A 21333-nucleotide genomic window follows, 5' to 3' on the forward strand; every position below is an offset into this window, starting at 1 on the left:
GTGGGGGTGGGGGTGGGGGTGGGGGTGAAGTCAAAAAGTCCAATGGGACAGCTGCTGGGCGTGGGGGTGCCCGCCAGCGATCTCCCTCGCCTTACAGCCTCAAAGCATCTCCAAGCAGAGAAACCCTGACCTACGCCCAGGCCCAGAAGGTGGTGGAGGTGGAACTCGATGGTAGGCTTCACCGCATTTCTATTCTGGATCCCCTGGAGGTCATTACTGAAGATGAGATGATGGCTCAGGACATTAGTGAGTGTAACAGCAACAAGGAGAACAGTGAGCAGTCCTCATCTCCCACCAGCAGCGCCCAAACAGCCCGCAAACCAGTCACACCCCGAGGCCGCAGGAAAGACTCTAAATGTTCCTCTATCAAGGCACCGCCACCTTCCAAGAACCACTGCCCCAATTCTCAGCTACAAACACCTGAAAAGGTACACACAGCACACCATCATCACATGACCCTCCCTGAGCCTAAGTTTCGTGTGCTAGAAACCTTCACGCCAGTGGAGGCTCCTCCACTGCCTACAGCATATTACCGCTACATTGAACGTTCAGCTGAGGAGCAGGAAGGTGAGGCAGAATACGACATGGACGAAGAGGACACCGCCTGGCTGGAGATGGTCAACTCTGGACGAACGTCAGAGGGTTACTCCGCTGTCTCACCGGACACCTTTGAGCTGCTGGTGGACCGACTGGAGGAGGAAGCGTACCGGGAAGCCCGCAGCCGGGCGCCCTCTCAGACCACTGTTGACGATGATGCCTTCTGCTGCGTGTGCCTGGATGATGAGTGCCTCAACAGCAACGTCATCCTCTTCTGTGACTCCTGCAACCTGGCTGTGCACCAGGAGTGTTATGGAGTGCCCTATATCCCTGAGGGCCAGTGGCTGTGCCGCTGCTGCCTCCAGTCCCCTCAGAAACCTGTTGACTGTGTTCTATGTCCAAACCGTGGCGGCGCCTTCAAACAAACAAGTGACGGCCGCTGGGCACATGTGGTCTGTGCCATCTGGATTCCTGAAGTCTGCTTTGCCAACACAGTGTTTCTGGAACCAGTAGAAGGGGTCAATAACATTCCCACAGCACGCTGGAAACTGACCTGCTACCTGTGCAAGCAGAAGGGCCGCGGCGCATCTATTCAGTGCCACAAGGCCAACTGTTACACTGCGTTTCACGTCACATGTGCTCAGCGCGCTGGCCTCTTTATGAAGATCGATCCAGTGCGCGAGACGAACGTCAACGGGACCATGTTCTCCGTTAAGAAGACGGCGTTCTGCGAGGCCCATTCACCACCGGGACAAGAAACCGCATCAGATGAGGAGAGTGAAGGAAGAGTGGTGGGCAGCAGAGGGAGGGCTAGCAGAGGACGGAGTGCCTACACAGAGGGGCCGACTACACCAAAAAAAGGCAGGAAATCTGATGACGATGGCAAAACGGATAAAAAGAAAGGGAAGAAGGGCGCCGAGTCAACAGCTCAACAAACTGCTTCACCACAAGTGATAGTACCTCAGATCCCCACGAGCAGGTCAGATTTTCTTTTCTTTGTTTTATGTTGTTGTTCATTAAAAGTTTAATATGACCAAGGTGGTTTTCATCAGATATGAGTCATGTTGACAATACAACCCACCTGCATCTACCTCTGTTGTACAGGCTGAATATCATCTGCAAAGGAATCATCTTCCAGAGGAAAAACCAGTTCATGCAGAGGCTGCATAACTTCTGGTTACTGAAGCGTCAGTCGAGGAACGGCGTGCCGCTGGTTCGGCGTTTGCACTCTAACATCCAATCCCAAAGGAATACGGAACAGGTCAGGGCAGGAAACAACTGCAGCCTTGGCACTCCAGTGATTACATTTTTGTGATGTTTTCAGCATTATTTATTAGGCCACTGTCTCACCAAAGTTAACTGATTGCCTTCAGATACACTTCTGGTACAGTATTTAACGCTCAAAATGTTTTCTTATACATTGTAGCCTGAGGTGGACGAGAAGGTTTCTGCGGCAAGAGAGGCACTGAGATATTGGCAGAAGCTTCGGCACGACCTTGAAAAAGCCAGGCTGCTGGTGGAGCTCATCCGCAAGAGGGAGAAACTCAAACGAGAACAGGTGTGGCATGGAGACTAAATGTATTTGCTATTCAGGCTTGTCAATTCACCATTTACCCTTTTTTTTTTGTAAAAGCATAAAGGTCGTTGTACCGAATACAGTATCTCAAGGCTGAAATGTAAAAGTTTTAAATTACATGGAAACAGCAGGTAGGTGTGGTTGGAAGAAAAATGTAAATCACTTGATCACTTGAAGGGTTTTCTTGAATGTACTCTGAAGTGCTGAGATGGTTGGATGCTCCAGTTGTCTGTGGATGTTGAACTTCAGATGATACTCTGATTGTCCCTCGGACATGTTTTCAATCTTATTGTGTTGTCATATTTAAAAAAACAAAAAAAAAAAAAACATTGTTGTGGTTAGTTAACATTGCACGGCCCCTCGAAAAATAACACTTCACATTGCTTCTCTTCAGTTGAGCTTCCAGCGTGGATGCAGCGTCCACATATGTTGACTTCATGTGCATATCGTCTTAACTGCAGGTCAAGGTTCACCAGGCAGCCCTGGAGATGCAGTTGACCCCGATGTTGGCGCTGCTCCGCTCCACTCTGGACCAACTACAGGAAAAGGACACAGCCCAGATCTTTGCACAGCCTGTCAACATCAAGGAGGTCAGACATGTTACATCACTGACACCAGATGCTCGCACGCAGTTTATAAAGAGTGGCAGAGTGGGAGGACTCGCTGGTTCTGGACATGTTTTTTCCTCATATTTCATTGCACCTTTTTAAGATATTTTTTAAATCACACACACATTTTTGGTTAACTGAGAAACATGGGACACTCTGATAATGTAAAGACCCTAATGGTTTATGTTCACACCAGCAGCCTCAATTATTTTAGCTGTGTTTCTGAGAAATCTCGTCTTGCCTGTCATGTTGGCGAACGGTTCTAAATAACACAGTGGACATGAGGCTGTCAGAGGTCTGTGAGTCACAAGCAAGAAAATCAAAACACGGGTTAACCTGAACAAATTTTTTCCACATGTCAGTAGTTGGTCATAATTTTCAGATTGAAACCAAAACTTATGAAACATGGAGCATATCCTTCTTATATGATACAACTTATTAATGGCACTTCGTGTTACGTTGCTCACCAGTTTTTTACACTTCAACAAATTTGTCTTTTATTTTCTAATATGCATCGATTCCTGTGATTAACATGAGGAGTTATGTCTTGTGCTCAGGTCCCAGATTACCTGGAGTTCATCAGCCAGCCCATGGACTTTTCCACCATACGCGTTAAGTTGGAGAGTCACGCCTATCGCTCAGTGGCTGAGCTGGAGGCCGACTTCAACCTTATGGTGTCCAACTGCCTCCTCTACAACGGCAAGGACACCGTCTTCCACCGGGCAGCGCTGCGTCTTCGTGACTTGGGCGGGGCCGTACTGCGCCACGCACAACGACAAGCCACCAACACCGGCCTGGACCTGGACACTGGCATGCACCTCCCAGAGTCACCGCAGAAAAGAGACTTTTACAGCTGCACCTGGGAGGATGGTGAGTCACTGTGGCGGCACCTGAGGACACACGCTTGTCCTTAATATGTTAGATAGTGTGTGTGTGTGTGTGTGTGTGTGTGTGTGTGTGTGTGTGTGTGAGAGAGATATTAGAGATATTAGATTTGGGAAGTTGCCAGGAGAGAAGTGGGTCTTGCATCTTTTACTGGATCATAATTTTTGAGAAGTGATTTTAGTTAGACAAGTTAGTTAGTTTAGACAAATTCTGTGATTTTTGAGTCAAAGTATTTGTGTCTTAGATTAATTTGTTGATAGGTTGCTGCTTAATCATCCTCGTAATGGAGATGTAAAGGTTGCTACAGTACACTGTCTCTGTAGACAGTTGTGCCATTTTGTCTTTATGTAAAACTTTGAAGTGCTACCACCTTTTCCATGTCCAGTATTCTGGTTATATACAGTATATATTGAAGATAAAGTCAATGTTGGGAGTCTCTTTTCTTTTAAATTTGTCAGAAAAAAAATCAGTATTAAACTCATATTTGTCGAACTTCATGGAACATGGATGCTAGCTGCTCTGTTAGCCTAACTCCTGTCTGTTGTGTGCAGTTGACAGTGTGCTGGATCCAGATAACCGGCTTCACATGACCGTGGAGGAGCAGCTGAAAGAGCTGCTGGAAAAGCTGGACTTTGTCTCCTCCATGCGATGCAGCGGCGCCCGAACCCGACGCATCCGCCTGCTCCGTCGCGAGATCAACAACATCCGCTACAGGCAGGGCCAACACTCCCGCCACAGCCTCCACAACGGACACCTGAAGGAAGAGGACGAGGACGAGGACGACGAGGAAGACGAGGACAAAGACGCCAAGGCGGATAACGGCCTTTCGTCTTCAGACAAAGGTGGGTGATGAAAGGCACTGACGTTTCAACAGTTATGAAATTGCCAATGCATGTACCTTTTTTAAAAGCCACTTTTTTTCAATGAGACCAGTTGTGAACATGAGCTAACGGAACATTGTCCTCAGGTAATTGAGCCAGGGTCCCCCCCACGCACCAACCCCAACCACCCCACTGTCTCCAGTCTAGTAAGTAGGGGCCCACAGAGTCTCGTTAGCCATGGCTGCCTCACAACTCCTCTCTCCCAGTGCACTCTATGTCTGCACCTCTTCTATACATCACTGTCATGGACTCACCACTCTCCATTGGCCACGTACAGTCATGCCATATCATCCCACTTACTACAGGCTAGTCCAGTCAAACAGTCTTGTCACCGTAGAGGAGGGCGGCAGAGCACCTGTGATTTGTGTCAGTAACGTCATGAAATGCTGCCATGTTACCATGTTGCTGGTGTACAGTTGTGAGAGCAAAGTTATTTATTCACTCGTCTTGACAAGGTCCTCCATATCTGCAGAAAACCTCAACTCCCTTTGGACTGTGGTTAGACTGTTAGAATGAAATGTTAATCATTACGAAGTGACACCATTTTCCAGTGTGAATACTACACCACCACATCACACTACATACTAAGTGGACATTCATTTCAAATAAGTGCTGAGTGAAATGGAATTTCATTTTTTCTCCTCTCATCTTCCAGAAGATCTCAAATCCACTTCACCGCCAACACTGGAACCTACAGGGCCGGCTCCTCCTCCGCGACAGGGAGACGCACCTCTGGAGCCTCCCACCCTGCGGCCAATCACAGGGGAGCCCCAGTCCCCCAGCTGGCCCTGCAAGCGCTTAAAGATGGACAGCGACGTCTCAGACGGCGCCACAGAGAACATTAATTGCACTAAAATGCGTGAGCGGCCGGCGTCGCCACCTCCCAGTTTGCACAGTGAAGGGCAGGCGGTGGCCAACGGTCTGCCAGAGCTCAGCACCCCCCCGCGGCCCACCACCGGCGGAGTCGGGCGACGGACCTCTGTGTTATTCAAAAAGGCAAAAAATGGAGCAAAGCTGTTCAGAGACAGAGACAATCCTTTGATGAATGGAAAGGGGCTGCAGGACGAGAACGCAGGCAACCCCCCCACAGCACCCAACTCCACAGCCAGCACCCCATCCTCCACACCTTTGTCCACTCCTTCCAAGACGCCACAGAAAAGCCCAGGACCCCCCTGCCCTCAACGAACAGTGGACCCCCAGTCGAGACACGTGCTCAGACGGGGAGCTAGAGAGGACACCAAACCACACACTGGAAAGTGGTGAGCGGCTTTACATGGTTACTGATATTAGAGTTCATCAGTTTGTAATCTGTTGAATTCGCATTTGATGTTAGCCACCAGTCCATTGTCTGAAGAGTCTTGGTACAAATAACGTGACACAAAAAAAAATAAGTGGAGGAAAGTACGAGTTGTTGGAGCGCAGTTACAGATGTTTGAGTTTCCCATCTTTCTCAACTTGTCTTTTCATCAGTTTTCATCATCATCTGTTTTTCTCCTCGGGTTAACAAGCTCACACTGATTTTAAACATGTCGAGGTTTAGTTTGATCAGCTTTCATGTATTCTTTCTCTTGTGATGTGAGGAAACAAAGCGAGCTACTCGATCACAGCAGTAGGAGCATGTTGGAGCACCACCACCCTTATTATCGATGGCCCTGTTTAGACCTGGTATTAACATGCGTCTCAGGTGATCTGTGGTCAGCTCTTAAGTTCAGGTGTGAACGCACATGAAACGCACATTTGAGATCCCATCTGGACCACATCCTTTCAGCAGTGTGAATACAGATGTGTCCTGGTCCACACTGAAGGACCGCCCACTCTACTGACGTCCTCTGACACAGTCTAATTAGGCCCGCCACAGTTTCATAACCAACTAAAAAAATATATCTATCTCCTCACTGTAGAGCTGTGTGCAGTGCTTTGATTCTCTCTCTCTCTCTCTCTCTCTCTCTCTCTCTCTCTCTCTCTCTCTCTCTCTCTCCTCCCTGCACTGCATGTGTTGTTGTTTTCATTGTGACTGAGAAAAAACTAAATATATCCTCTTCTCTGTTTTCTGTCTGGTTTTTCCTCCTGCTCTTGTTTTTCCAGCAGCAGCTGTTCTGACGTTTCCCTCTCATTTACTTTCAGGACTGACCAACGGCTTCAACAAGCACAAAGATGGCGGCTCTGATGCTGAGTACAGCCCTTGCCCGGTCCTCCACAAAGAGATGTAAGACATGATGTGTCTGCTGTTATCGCTTGTTTGGTTTTAGTCATGATTGACAATACGCTGACATCACACTGTGTTGTCTTACAGCAGCTCGCCACCCAAACGGAGCCTCGGGAAACCGGCTCTTTCCAAAGTTCCCTTCATGGAGATAGTGAATGGAGACTCAGATTACACCGGTAGGTTTTTCTTTCTTTTTTTTTTTTTTTTTTTTTTTTAAATCAAATGGGTTTTTTTGTGTTACATCATAAACATCAATCTGCTCCAAATGTCATGTTCTATGTCCACAAGGTTTTAAAAAAATCACTTACCAAAAGGAAGAAATTTAAGTTCTATATTTGTTGGTCTCATGAATGTTCCCCTGATATGTGCTTCATGACCCGTTCACACATACGAAGAAGCTCTCTGCACACAGCCAATCAAAACACTGCTTTTAAACTGTACTTGTGTTTGCTTTCCTGGTCTTTCAGGGAACGGCAGCCAAACGTCTGAGGATGAGACGGAGCTGGAGTCTCTCGATCTGGTTTGGGCCAAATGTCGAGGATATCCCTCCTACCCTGCTCTGGTAATTCCCTTATTTCATCTAGTATTACTGACGCTCCACCTAACCTGGGTTGTCAACAGGTGCTGTAGCTTTTTATAAATAGGCAGCTTCCACCAAACCATATTTTGAGAATTTATAATCTCAGTGATTTCTTAGTGTTTAATTACAACTGTTTGAGGGTGCAGTGCCAGGAACAAACCAGAGGCCCCCCCTCTGGACTCACTGTGTGTTGGTTCCAGATCATCGACCCAGAGATGCCCGAGGACGGCCTCCTGCACAACGGGGTGCCCATCCCCGTCCCACCCAAAGACGTCCTCCGCCTGGGGGAGCAGAGACAGGAGGAGACCAACGAGAGGCTCTACCTGGTGCTTTTCTTTGACAACAAGCGAACGTGGTGAGTTTCAAATGTGACTAACTGGAAAACAACTGCTCCTCAGACCCGCCGTCGCTGACCGGCTGGTCGAACCGTCCGGTCCCGGAGGATCATAACTCCCAGGCCAACCTGCAGCTCTAAAGAAGAAGAAGAAGAAGAAAGTTGTTATTGTACCAATTCATTTGAAAAACCATGACTTCTTCATGAATAAATAAACGTATATAGTTTATATTATATGCTTATAAAGCTACATTGCAGATGAAGATTGCCTTCATGAGCTCTTACATCCTCTACTGTTGCACAAAACAACTTAAGTTTAACACTTAAGGTTTGATTTCTCCTCAGCTGAGGGTGTTGCACAGAATCTTTTTACAGCCGTAAAAGAGATTACTGCAGTGTCTAAACTCGGCTGTTTCCATGGAGACCGTTTGCTTTCTGTTTCCATGGAGACCGTTTGCTTGCTGGCATTAGCTTGTGATACCTGCTATCACTTTTGGGAAGCTGGCAACATTAAAGGAATGCGGCATTGAGGGCGTCCATCAGTTTCTCCCACACTTCATTTTCTTCAGTCATCATCATGTTGCAGTGAAAACAGTCACAGGCACCTTAAGCTTTTTTTTGCAATGGTTTAATTAACTTTAAGTGATTCCTTGAGTATAAGGCTAAGATAAGGAGAAAACCTTAAATACTTTACATTTTCAGGAAACCTTAAGGAGAAGATTTAAGGCCACCTTTATTTCAAGGAAACCTTAACTAAGACTTTAAGGAAAAACAACACAATTTTAAGCACAAGAAACTGTTTTTATTTTTATTTACATATTTTATCATTTACTGTCTTGTCTATTTTCATCCTTCTATTCGGCATTCATTTTTTTTGTAAAGCACTTTGAGCTACATCTCTTGTATGAAAAGTGCTCTATCAATAAAGTTTATTATCATTATTGTAGTTATGTACGTTAACATCAAAGCCATAAAATGCATAGAAAAATTATACAATGTAAAGCAGTGGAAGTAAGCATCAGATTAATAGTCGACATGTGTCTCTGGTGTTGCAGGCAGTGGCTCCCACGTGAGAAGGTGACACCCCTGGGTGTAGACGACACAGCGGACAAGCTGCGCATAATGGAGGGCCGCAAGTCCAGCATCCGCAAGTCTGTCCAGGTGGCGTACGACCGCGCCATGATCCACCAGAGCCGAGTCAGCCACAGCCAAGGCTTCGTGGCGTCTAACTACCTGTAGAGGGCGAGCGTGAGCCCTGTGTGCACCCACGGCCGGCCACTTAAGTATTTCTCTTTGGTCTTAAAGCAGCAGGTGGGGGCGAGTCCCGCTGCGGGGTGAATTCGTATTCGCGCTGTGGTCTGAAGAGGTTGCCATGGCAGCACAGAGTCCAGGACTGTAGTTTCGTTACCAAACCACTAGTGTCTGACACCCAGAGCTGTGGTGTGTCTGCCTTTCGTGCCGTTGAGGATGTGGATGAAGTTGTAGCTGGGGTCGGTGAGGATTGTATGGAGCTGTCTGCTCACTCCAACCTGGATGTGTTGAAGCCGTGTGTCTGGATCAAACGTAAAAGAATTCCCCTCTATTTTGTTTAATGCTACTGCCAAGGAAACAAATTGTCAGAAAAGAGATTTGACATTTCTATGAACCACAGAAGATGAATGAATGGATCACTGCCATCTTTTATACAATAGCTTTTTACATTTTTAAATTTTCTTTTACAAAGACACTTGTATATTAAAAAGGCACACTTTGTGTACATATGTATGTGTATTATCAAACCCAATTTAATTTAATGTTGCTGTTTTAAAATGCGTATTTCAATCAACCCACACGGGGCAAAACGAGGCTGTGTATATTTGTGGAGATAAAATAATTCCTGACTTGCTGCAGTGTACTAAGGTTGTCTTTGATGTAATTTCATTGTGCTGTGTGTGAGTGTGTGTGAGTGTGTGTGTGTGTGTACATTCAGAGCATACAACACAATGAGCCGTTGTTCTTTATATTTGAATTCTCTTTTTGATACAGAGAGAAATAATTTATTTATGGAAGACAGAACTATAGAAATAAAGCTATATTGGTTAAAGTTGAGAATGAAATTTTATTTAAAACAAATGGAGTGAGGTTTAAAAAAAAAAAAACAAACATGCAGCCAACATTTTAACAGATTAAATTTCACGCTCGGTTTGATGTTGATGATTTGACTCAGAACCAATCACCATCATTCACTGTTGACCCCCGCCAGAAGACTCTATTTATTGTCAAGAGCCCCATTTTATCAAATGGAAAAATACACCTTTATAAGCTTGTACTACCTGCATATTTTACCTGCTCACCAAATATTTTGTCTGAACCAGTATTTCCTCATTTTGGGATATAAATGCTCTATTAAAAGCCTTTTGGGATACTTAACTGCAGCTTTGTGTCGTGTTTTTTATTTATTATTTTGAGTTCATTTCTCTGGTGAAACTGTGACGTCAAATTGTCCTTCCACTGATGAGCTCCAGTTATCACACAGACTGCATTCTCCTTTTTATTTTAACAATGTTCAGCATAGTGAAAAGTACTGTACGTGTACATGTTGGCTATAAACAACCAGTTATAAAAAAGACCTATAAACATTTCTTTGCTCAGACAAACTACAGCAGTCCACGAGCTAAAATTTAAATATGACTGAAGATTTGTGTGTCAGTTTTTCAGCAACAGGAAGTCAGGCCTGTTGATCCAACACTGTCAGATCAATATCGTGAAAATTTTGCACTTTCAAAATGTTTCTCAGCTCATACTTCAAAACCATCCGACTCCCCAGAGATGGCAGTGGTGGTGCGTCTCACTTCCGTCAGGGTCCGGGCTGCTGTCTCGTCAGGAGGAGGTAATTGTGACGGAGGGTTCGGAGCTCCGTCAGTCTCCCTAGCAGGCGGCCGAACCGCTGCGGTCCCCCTCGTGCAGCTCCGGCCTGGGCCCCACACACCCTGGACAGCAGGTCCAGGATCAGCTCCTGCATTTTCTCAACACAGCTGGCTGCCTGCAGGGACGCCCGGTCTGCGGGGGGAGGAGTGGGGGTGACAGATGAATCTTGTTTATATCCAAACACTGATTGACGTATTGAATTTTCCAGACAGCTACTATGTGAGTGAGGTTGAACACAGCTGTCAAACCCCTGCTGCAGAGCGCCTGATCGAGTCTGCAGTCAGGACCTTTGAGACATACTGAGTCAATCATTCACATGGTGGCAGATAGGTTTACACTGATTATTTACAGTTCAATAGAGCACTCGCATGTCTTGGCTGAACAGCTGATTGGATTATTTCAAACCAAACGCCCACAGACAACGAGAGAAAACGTACGGTACGCCCGGTCTGACCTGAGCAGAGCAGAGCTGTGGCGGTGAGCAGGCTGTACTCGGCCTCCGTCACCCGCAGCGTTTTCATGCTGTGGAAGAAGCTGAGCACCGGCCCGAAGAGATCCTCGCTGCCTCCTGTTCACACGAGCAAATGGGAAAATGCCTCATTCGTTTTCGTGTGAATCTCAAAGACTCCAGTTATTTTCTGAGTGTGTGTGTGTGTGTGTGTGTGTGTGTGTGTGTTTCTGGACTCACCTGAACTGACCAACGTGCTACTGTGGATGTTTTCCTTTGACTCTACATTTCTCAGCCAGTTGTGTGTTGACGTGGTGAAAAGCTGCAGGGCTGACGACAGGGAAACAGAAAAGATTTGTTCTGACTGACCTAATTAAAAGTAATTAATCTAGATTTCCTGAATTGATGTGTGCTTTCTGTGACGTCGGTGTGTCTCCTCCCCTGCTGTTTTATTCACCTGGACTGGGGCTCGCTGGGTTGTTGGAGAACTGCTGAGCCGAGAGCAGAAACATGACCTCCAGTGAAGAGATGGACAACAGAGAGCTTTGATCTGAGAAGTCCAGGAGCTCAAAACCTGCAACCAGAACAAGACAGCTCACTGCTTCTGAACTAACAATAATACAGCATTTCTCTATCTATGTCTCCATTTAGTTTTTTTTTACTCATAATCAAGCAAATGTTACTTTTTTGTCTGTTTAGAAACCAAATAAAAAAAACATCACATAAGTGTTTCCTATTTGAATGTGGTATTATCAGGTGTCATGTCTGCAGCCGCCCACTGCTACTATTATCATGATCAGTCTTATTATTTTTTATTAACCTCCGTTTTCACCTGTGTCTGTTTATTTGTCAGTAAAAAAGTCCTGAACTGGGGCGCCCCATGTGTAGAGGCTACAGTCCTCGCTGCAGTCGGCCCCGGTTCGAATCCCGCATCGGACGGCCTTTCGCTGCATGTCACTCCCCCTCTCTCTGCCTCCCCGTTTCCTGTCACTCTCCATGTGCTGTCCATTAAAGGCATAAAAGCCCAAAAAAATATACTTTAAAAAAAAAAAAAAAAAGTCCTGAACTGATCTGCACCAAACCTGGTGGCGTGATGGGGGAGGAGGGGGCGAATCATCTCTATGTGGAATATGTCTATGTCTCTTTCCTCCTGTAATTCAGGTTTGAGGTGCATCTTACTAGAAATCATCCAATTACATTTAAAAATAAAATGTAACCTCTCAATATCTAGAAAAATGCAAATATTTAATAATAATAAAAAGCCAAGTCCATTCAAATCATCTGTCTCAAGTCATGAAACCAAGTCAAAGTCTTTGGGTCACAGTATCATCATAGTCACATGTTCCTGTCCATTTTACCTGGCACTGTCCTGGCAAACTGCAGCAGCCTTTGCAGGTGTGGTGACACAAGACCAGACAGGACCTCCCCTTCCTCCGCGTACGGCCACTCCAGCAGCTGAGCACAAACACACCAGACATCGTGAGGACGGCATGAAACGTGTGAATGTGTCTCTGGGGAGATCGGGTGATGTTTGACACGCGGGGACCTACCCTGCCGTGGCTGCCGTTCTGTGCTCGGTACAGTCGATGAGCGTCCACCATCCGGTCCACGATGTACTTCTGTTCTCGGGTTAAACTGGCTGACACAGCCTGGTGAAGACGGAGGTTCACACACGGCGGCATTAAACAAGGATTATAATATCCCCTATGGTAAAACTACAAGGTATAAAGACTGAGATAAACGTCGACTTGTCGGAATCTGACCACCTGTGGGGGAGGGAGTGTTACACCTGTCTTTGTTTTATCATCAAACCAGCAACCAACAAGTAACTTATACAACCATCCAATTAACCAGCCAGAAAATGACCCCATCTAAAAAAAACTAGAATTACCACCTCGTGGTTGTATCCCTCCGCCACTCAGACTAGTTCCAGATTTACATCCTTGTTAATCCAGAGTCATATAAAATATTAACCATCTGTGTGAAAGATATTATTCAGTCAGTCAGTAATGTCTACAGTGTTCATCATCTGTTTTTAGCATTTTTACATGCTAATTGGCACTTAACACAAATAGTTTTGTATTGGACAAATAATAATAATCGCATATGTACATATATTTTATATATACATGAATTTCCCCTAGGGGATAAATCAAGTATCTATCTATCTATCTATCTATCTATTTATCTATCTATCTATCTATCTATCTATCTATCTATCAATATATTGAATTTCCATAAATGAAATATATGTACATGTATTATAAAAGCACATATGTAAAAATCATATATGAAACCTTTTAGAAATTGGAATAATTTCATATACTGAAATATATATCCCACCCATACAAATGTGTACATAAATATATATCCATCCCAAAACCTGTCAATATATATATATATATATATATATATATATACATATATATATACAGTGGGTCTCAGTGGGTCTGAGACCACTTCCCCAGAAGGAGGACAGACATGTTTAAAATTAATGAGAAATTAATGAGTAAAACATACATAAACATATAGAAATTTCATATGTATGTTGTTTTAATAAACTTGTGTAAATGAATTTAACATATAATTAACATATATGGTCACAACATGTTATACCATATAAAAATTCATCATAAAGATATTTTGAAATATAAATGTTACTATGGGTATTTCATCATTCGTGATATATATTACATTTGTGTATGTGAATACTGCTGCACCTCCTCACCTGTCCAGGTAGTCTGCTGGTCGAGCTGACCCTCCGGCTGTCTGTGTTCTCCTCCTCGTGTCCTCTGCCTTTCCCTCCTTTCCTCAGTCTCTTGGATTGGCACTGCACCTCCGTCAGAAGACCTGCGGGAGGAATATACATGTTCAGTCAAATGTATATTGTCTCAGGAGGTACTGGTGACTCTCACTCATCTGCTGGTTTTTATTACATTAAGTTAAACGTTTGATTTCCTGTAGTTTAATTCGATATCTCTTACACTCAGCCAGCATTCCCACGGCGCGACACTTCCTCAGCCGGCAGTCCTGGCACTTCCTCCTCATGTACATGTCCATCTCACAGCCCCCTCCGCTCTTACAGTGATACACGGCGTTTTTAGTCACGCTACGCCTGAAAAAACCTACAGCGACGGGAAGAGAAGAACCGGGTGAGGTTGAAAGGAAAGGTAAATAAAGAAGAATAAATAAAGGAGACACAGCAGGGGGGAGAGATACCTTTACATCCCTCGCAGGTGAGAGCGTTGTAATGATACCCTGATGCTTTATCTCCACACACCACGCACAGCTCGTCCTGACCTCTGCCCTTCCCTCCCGACCCCACCCGCGACCTCCGCCCCAGAGGCAGTCCCACCGCCCCGAGCCCCTGAACCAGACCTCCACAGTGGGGCTCGGGGCTGGGATCGCAGGGGGCCTCCAGGCAGTGAGAGCTGTACAGGTACTGGGGGTGGCAGAGCTGCGAGGAGGAAGAGGAGGAGGACGGTGAGGAGGTGGAGGAAGGCGGAGGGCTGTAGAGGGTGAAGGGCATGTTGCCGGGGCTGTACTGTTGTTGGCTGTAAGGGAGCAGCTGGAGATCGGGGTCCTGCAGGGGGTACCCCAGGGGGTCGGCCAGCATGTCTGAAATGGAAAAAAATGGAGCTCAAACATTCACTAGGACTCAAGGACGAACTGAATAGATTTTGGTGGACAAAGGTCAAAGGTCACTGTGACCTCACAAAACACATTTTTGGCCATAACTCACAGATTCATTCACTAATTATGACAATAATTAGTGAATTTCACTCAAATATCTATAAGGATAAAATGAAGTGATGATATTTTATATCCAAATGGTCAACGGTCAAAGGTCGACTTCACTGTGACATCATAACGTTCTGATTAAACACTGTAGCTCAGGAAGGAGAGACTGTGACCATATTTCCTGCAGCCTGGCTGGTTGGCGGAGGGATACAACCGTGAGGCGGTAAATTCTAGTTCTACATTGTGTTCAGGTTTGTGATCTGATTCTGAGTTCCTTCACAAAACCAAACTAAACATGTTCAGACATTTAGATCTGGTGTTTATAAAAAAATACATGATAAGGGAACCTGAACTTCCTGGACAGCAGAACAAGAGGCGTTGCTCGACTCTATTCCAACAAACTGTCTTTGTTTCCATCACCACTCTAAATGATGAGGCTGATAATATTCTGTTTTTCTTATTGTCAACAAACCTCCTAAAAAAAACTAAATCAATAATGAATTGATCGTAACAACATTAGCACATTCTGTATATCTCATTGAGTCAATCAATAAAGACCGTCACTGGAGCAAAACCGTATTAATCCACTGAAAACACTCCTCAGTAAACGCATTCTTTACTTCTGTTTGAGTGACGTTCGCCAAAAACTACAGTGCCAAACTGTTTCAGGAACTTACTTTGCCTTTTTTAAAAATGAAACTATCTTTTTTAAAGATTTACATCATCAATAAAAACAAATGCAGACAAGGTAGGAGTTTCACCCCTCCCTGACATCCTGGTTTAAAATAACGTACAACATATCCAGGAATAATATGAGTGACTTGATGATTATATGACGCTGTAATAAACCTGAATCACCCTTTTAATGTGACAGGATGCTTATCCTTCCCAAGAAAGTGAAGTTATCAGCATCACGAGTTAAAAAGTTGCCGGAGATCGATTGCTTTTACGTGACAGACACGTAAATGAACGTTTCAAGGGACACAGTTACGCTGTTGCAAGTCAAAGAGCGTCACAGGAATGTGGGTCTTACGTGACTCGTGTGACTTCACTGCTTTTATAGCTCTTGGGGGATACAATAAAAGACTGGAGTGAGACCTTGTGAACTTGTTCAGACTGCTGAAACAGGATGCAGCTGACAACTCCCAGTGCCATTTAAGATTTTTTTTTTTTGATCCTCTTTTCTGGACGCTTCAGTCAGTCCGTAATGTTCGCTCAGTGTTGCGACGGTACTTGAAAACATCTCTGAGTGAGGGTGAGCAGCTTGTGTTTTGCAAGTCCAAATCTCTGCTGAGAAAACATGTGACCACTGGCCGCTCCGTAAAGAACCAGCTGGACCGGCACAACTGGGACTGCTGTGGGATCTGTTATGTCCTGCGTGAAAGGAGAGCCCACCCAACTGTCGGGGGTCTGGGGACCGCCGCAGATGGAAGTATTAATGGTAAAACATGAGAGCTGATAATTATATAGTATTACGTGCAAAATGTGTGAGTCCCGTAGCTCTGTCACATTGTTAAAGGTGAACGTCAGTGATCTGGCGATGCATGTCCACACAGACTTTTAGTCCCTCATTCAAAAACCACTGGAACCAAGTCTTCCCATAATGCAACTCAGTTTTTGGTTAGGCCCCCCCCTTCTGATAAATGCCCCCCCACCCCTCACCCCTAGTGTGTAATCCAGGCTTTCTGTTAAAAAGTCACAAAGCCCGAGCAGAGATAACCCTGATGACCAGTGATGGATTACTTAATGGGGCTACTGTGCAACGGCCCGGGGGCCTCACAGGTCCAAAGGCTCCGGGTCCAGTCACAATCCTTAAACCTCTCCCGTTCGTCACGTCTCAGATTTCTAAACAAATGAATCAAACAAACAAAAAAAAAAAACACTTCCCACGTCTCCTGCTCGTCACCTTCAACATCTTCTCTGCTTGTTTCTGCCTGTATCAGACGGTCAGCAGTGTCGTGGCCACGCACCTCAACCATCGGACTCAGGTGCCCTCTCATTTTATCAAGACGCAGCCAGAAGAATGTGGAACGCGCTGGCAACTCTCACCGCTTTATCCTGACAACATTTATTTTATTTTATTATGATGACAGAAACGTGGGAAAATTAAAGTGTAAACTGAACTCTAATCCTGCGTGGAGCTGAGGTGTCCTGCATAGAGTCACGAGGTCTGAGGCGATGCCACTGTCGCGATTTATCAGCCATCAACCTTCAGTCTTTACCGATTGAACACCGATGACTGATACAGTAAATAGAACTGATCGATTTGTTCCCACGGTGTAAGAACTTTTGAGGGTTTAGATTTTTAGTGGATCGACACTCTGCTCTGATGAAGCGAGTGTGTGAGTCAACAGAACCATCAGTTTAAAGGGCACTTAGTATCCCTCCTTTTGTCTTCTCTCTTCTTTCATTCTCTCTCCAGATGTTTCCTGTCTTTACCAGACTGTGACGGCGATGGTTCTGGGGTGGGGGGTGGGGGGTCCTTGCTTTCTCGGCGTGTGACAGAGCTGTGGTTCGTGCTGTTTGTAAACCATTTGAACGCTGTCTAAACACTCCTCAGCCTCCTTTCCATCCCACGCACGCTAGGGAGCAAAACAACACCAGCAAACTACCCCCCATAGCGGCCCATCCATCCACCCCCCACCCCCCCTTCTCCTTAGGGCTAGAGGGGAGACAACAGGGGGAATTTGTTGATGATACACATCAGTATAAATAGATCCTCCGATGCACGCTCAGCCTCCCTGTGTGCTGTGAACGCAGCGAGCGGCTGGAGCTCCTCAACAACTACTTCCTCCATCTCATCCTCATGAATAAATGCTCGGCATTTATCCATCAACTGTGAGAGCCAATGAGATGATGTGTAACAGTTTAATGTGTAATTGAGCCCCTCGCTTAAAGCAACAATCATGGAATAATTTACAAATGTTACAGTAGACGTAGAGCAGTACAAAAGAGTCACAAACTCGACTCAGTCATGTGTATTTCACAGCAATATCTACCTAAAGTTTGCTAAAGTAAGCTAACATTAGCCACCATACGCTATTGGTCGCACCAGAGCACATGAAGCCGCAGCTCTTCTGTCAGGAGTTAAATCAGCTGACACATGTTGAAAGAAGAAGAAGAAAGTGCAGCACGTCACTAACAAAGGTCAATAATAGTGATCAGAAACATGGATAGGAGTGATTCAGTTCGGACTGAGGTCACAGCAGTGACTTTCTCTTTTTATTTAAAAAGAAACCCTGGTGGTTTCAGACCAGTGCGCTGATGGTTCTGTTTTTATTTGCTCAGGTAAAAACTGTCAACAGTTTTAATTTCTACTAAAGAAACTGTGGATTATTCAGAATGAACAGGAAAACTGACTTACTGAATTACTGCTTCTGAATTTTATAGATGTCATTCTAATTTTTTAAAATTAAATTAACTTCATTCATTGTATTGGGAATCTTATCAGTGAATATCTTCAAAAAGTGGTCAGATTCAACCAAAGCTAAATGACGTAAATGAGAAAATGTGGTTTGTTTACAACAGCAGAAAATCAAATGACACCAGCTCTCTTTGCTCCTGGTCTCCTTTCTATACCAGGTAAGAAATATCTAACTGCATCATTTGAATTCGTGCACCACTGACCGTTAATGCTGAAAAGTGCTTTGCAAATAATATTCAAATCACACAAGACGCGAACACTCACGTCTGAATATCCAGTCTCTCATGCACTTAAATTTAACCAGTGGTTTAATTGTTTTGGTCTCGCACACCGACAGTTCAGTGACCAAGAGCATCTTCAGCTCTCTCATCAGTCCATCCTCACTGTTTTATCTATTACTGTCAGAATTCAAATGTTTAGGAGAGAGAAGACTCACCGTAGTACTGGAGCTGCTCGGTGGAGCAGTAACCATCCGAGGCGGAGAGAAACCCCCCTGCTGAAAAGCTCATCTCCAACTCGGTCCACTCTCTCATCTGGACAGAAGATCCTCTCCTCAGCTAGTAATACAGGATCTATCTTCACACACACACATGCAAAGAAATAAACACACACACACACAGACAATTACTCAGAGGATTCACACAGATATGAAGGATCTGGGAAGTGCGGAGACATTCCTCAATCCCCAAGATGCGTCCAGGTCTCTTAGCTGTCCAGGCTGATATCCCAGCCTATTTTTAAAAAAGCAGCAGAGAGGAAGAGCGCAGCTGAGGCTCTCTTGGTCTTTGGTGGATGATGTGCTGGAGGAGGTCTTAACCGTCCCCCGAGGGGGGGGGGGGCGAAAGGGAAAGCAGGGACACCCAGGAAGGACAGGGATGGGACTCTGGTCCAAACAGCTGGACCTGGCGGGGACTTCACAGATCAGAAGACAGAGGGTGGATGGACAGAGGGAAAGACGGAGACTTTATCCCTCATGGGCAGAGTGAGGGACACACTCGACACTCATGGTGTGTGTGTGTGTGTGTGTGTGTGTGTGTGTGTGTGTGTGTGTGTGTGTGTGTGTGTGCGTGCGCATGCATGTGTGTGTGCGTTCGTGTGTTGAGATTTGGACTGGATGGATGTATCCCAGAGTGCAACAGCTGGTCTGGGCGATGAGACATATTCTCTATTTAATCTGATGATGTTGCACCAAAAAAATCTCATTAAATGAAATGTTAAAAAAAAGTTTATTTTTTTCACGAGCATTTCGTGGACTGAATGCTGCACTTAATGTGTGTGTGTGTGTGTGTGTGTGTGTGTGTGTGTGTGTGTGTGTGTGTGTGTTTGTGTGTGTGTGTGCACATCCATGTTTGTCCTCGAAGCTTCGGGAGTGTGTTTACTCTGTCTTTTGTTTACCGCTGTTCTGTTTGTGCTGCAGTTAATATTGGACAGTGGTTAGATTTAAGGGGCCCGGGGACCTCGGCCTCCCCCACAGACAGTTAACCAGGCCGGGCAAAGAGCGAAAGGAGTGGAGGCCCTGAACCGCCCGGAGGAGACAGAGGAGTGACCTCAGCGCTGGCCTGTACATCTCCGAGCTGAGCTGTTTGACACGCAGCATGCTCACTGAGGATTAACTGCACCCTCCCACCCACATATCATCGCTTTCACTGGCTCATTATGGGAACCAGGGCTGAGCGGCGGGTGGCGGAGGGGCGAGGGAAGAGCCAGTCATGGTCACCGAAGCCGTAGCCTTCAGTGGAGCGATCACACGATCGATCACGATGACAAACGCTACACGGTGTCTTTCTTTTGAAGATTGCGTCCAAAGGGTAAATTGGTACAAGTGTGGCCACAGTTCACTGGACGACACTGCCTCAAGATGAGCTGTAGTTCAGGGAAAAGTACAAACTTAAAGAAAACAAATACACAAATAAATGTGTCCTACACGTCAAAAACCTGCAGTAACTTTTGTTCTAATATAGAAACAACTGAAATTTGCAAGGTTGAGAACGCCACATGTTCAAATACTCAAATTTTAAGAGATTTCTTAACTTTAAACACAGAGTGGGTGAAATCAAACTAAAGAAAACAAAACTCAATAAAAAATATTACATATAAAAAAAAACTGAATTAATTATTAAGGAGCATGAAATCCAAGTGTCATAAACACGGATGAATTGTTACATGGTGAAAAAAAGTATTATTTTAAGGCTTTCTGTTGTTGTTGTTGTTGTTGTTGTTGTTGTTGTTGTTGTACAGTTTTACCTTTTGACGGTCTAAGGATGGAAGGTGTATCCTGGTCAGAATTTGAAGCCCACTCACTCTTACACAAACTGTCTAGAAAATAATTGAATTGACTAGAATGGAGAAGAAAAATTTGTTCTTGTTGAAACGTGATGAAACAACAGGATTAAGAACCTGCACCCATACGAGCTGCACTGTGGTGCTTTGAGCTAAATGTTAGCACATCCCTGTAACCAGACAAAAAGTATTTGGTCTGATGATGGCACTAGAAGAAGAATGATCACAGTTCATCCTGTGGGGAACATGAACATGTGTTAGTTGAAACAATTTATCTAAAACCCACAAATGTCAAACTTCTGGTGGCAACAAAGTCACTGGACTTGTGCCGATCCGTCTGATAGTTGTTGAGGTATTTCACTCTAGCTCAAAATGGTGGACTGACTGAACTGCCACTGATTTTATATACACTCACTAAGGTTCCTAAATTAAGTGAACTTGCAGTGAAACTGTCTCAGAACTATCTCACTGTGTATTTTTCAGGGGCAGAACTTTTAACTTGCTGCTTTTCAAACTGAGTTCAAGTCAAAATCAGTTTAGAAATTCGTTGTATTTGATGAATATTGTAGAACAGCTTTAAGAATCTCTTGTGTTGACTAAACAGCGCAGCATCATCTGCGTAAAAATGCCTCACAAACAAACGCCGCCATGATAGATCAGTGATGGTTTTGGGGATGGCGTGCACCAACTGTTGTCTACTGTTATTCCTCAGTTAAAGAGCAGCGAGTCTCGTGACCCCGTCCTCACATATGTGACAAAACGAGCCGTCAGCCGCTCCTCTCCGACCGCCTCCGACCTCTGAGGAATGGAAGGAGAGCAGAGAGCAGGCACAGTGACGCTAAACGATGGGGACGATATCTGAGAGCGTGCAAATGTCGCCATGGATCATCTGGAGGTGTCACACTGCTGGACACATGGGAGGGGGG

At 45.1% G+C, this 21333-nt stretch overlaps 2 protein-coding genes across 2 annotated transcripts in view; one reads left to right on the forward strand and one right to left on the reverse strand.

Moving 5' to 3' along the window:
• Positions 1–17: 17 nt before the first annotated feature.
• On the forward strand, positions 18–10021 carry brpf3b (bromodomain and PHD finger containing, 3b; the record flags this gene model as incomplete). The annotated part of the gene is given in 13 exon segments (XM_087172179.1): positions 18–1516; positions 1642–1798; positions 1964–2095; positions 2575–2703; positions 3279–3591; positions 4158–4448; positions 5143–5654; positions 5656–5746; positions 6612–6693; positions 6781–6869; positions 7161–7255; positions 7474–7628; positions 8663–10021. Coding segments are annotated over 13 exon segments (3729 nt in total), but the record flags the coding sequence as incomplete, so codon positions are not given.
• Positions 10022–10124: 103 nt separating this feature from the next.
• Positions 10125–21333, reverse strand: part of nr1h5 (nuclear receptor subfamily 1, group H, member 5) — a 12595-nt gene continuing 1386 nt past the window's right edge. Inside the window, exons 2-11 of the mRNA XM_023399768.2 lie at positions 18564–18703; positions 14182–14580; positions 13947–14087; positions 13691–13812; positions 12513–12611; positions 12321–12417; positions 11420–11536; positions 11203–11292; positions 10969–11082; positions 10125–10646 (exon numbers count right to left, since the gene is read on the reverse strand). Coding sequence (XP_023255536.1) covers positions 10444–10646; positions 10969–11082; positions 11203–11292; positions 11420–11536; positions 12321–12417; positions 12513–12611; positions 13691–13812; positions 13947–14087; positions 14182–14580; positions 18564–18660 — 1479 coding nt within the window. The 5' untranslated portion in view covers positions 18661–18703 and the 3' untranslated portion in view covers positions 10125–10443. The remainder of the gene's footprint in view (positions 10647–10968; positions 11083–11202; positions 11293–11419; positions 11537–12320; positions 12418–12512; positions 12612–13690; positions 13813–13946; positions 14088–14181; positions 14581–18563; positions 18704–21333) is intronic.

Source organism: Seriola lalandi, unplaced genomic scaffold (genome assembly GCF_002814215.2).
Source record: "Seriola lalandi dorsalis isolate HSWRI2012SDOR001 ecotype SW California unplaced genomic scaffold, Sedor1 jcf7180002052119, whole genome shotgun sequence".
In the NCBI taxonomy this organism is placed as follows: Eukaryota; Metazoa; Chordata; class Actinopteri; order Carangiformes; family Carangidae; genus Seriola; species Seriola lalandi.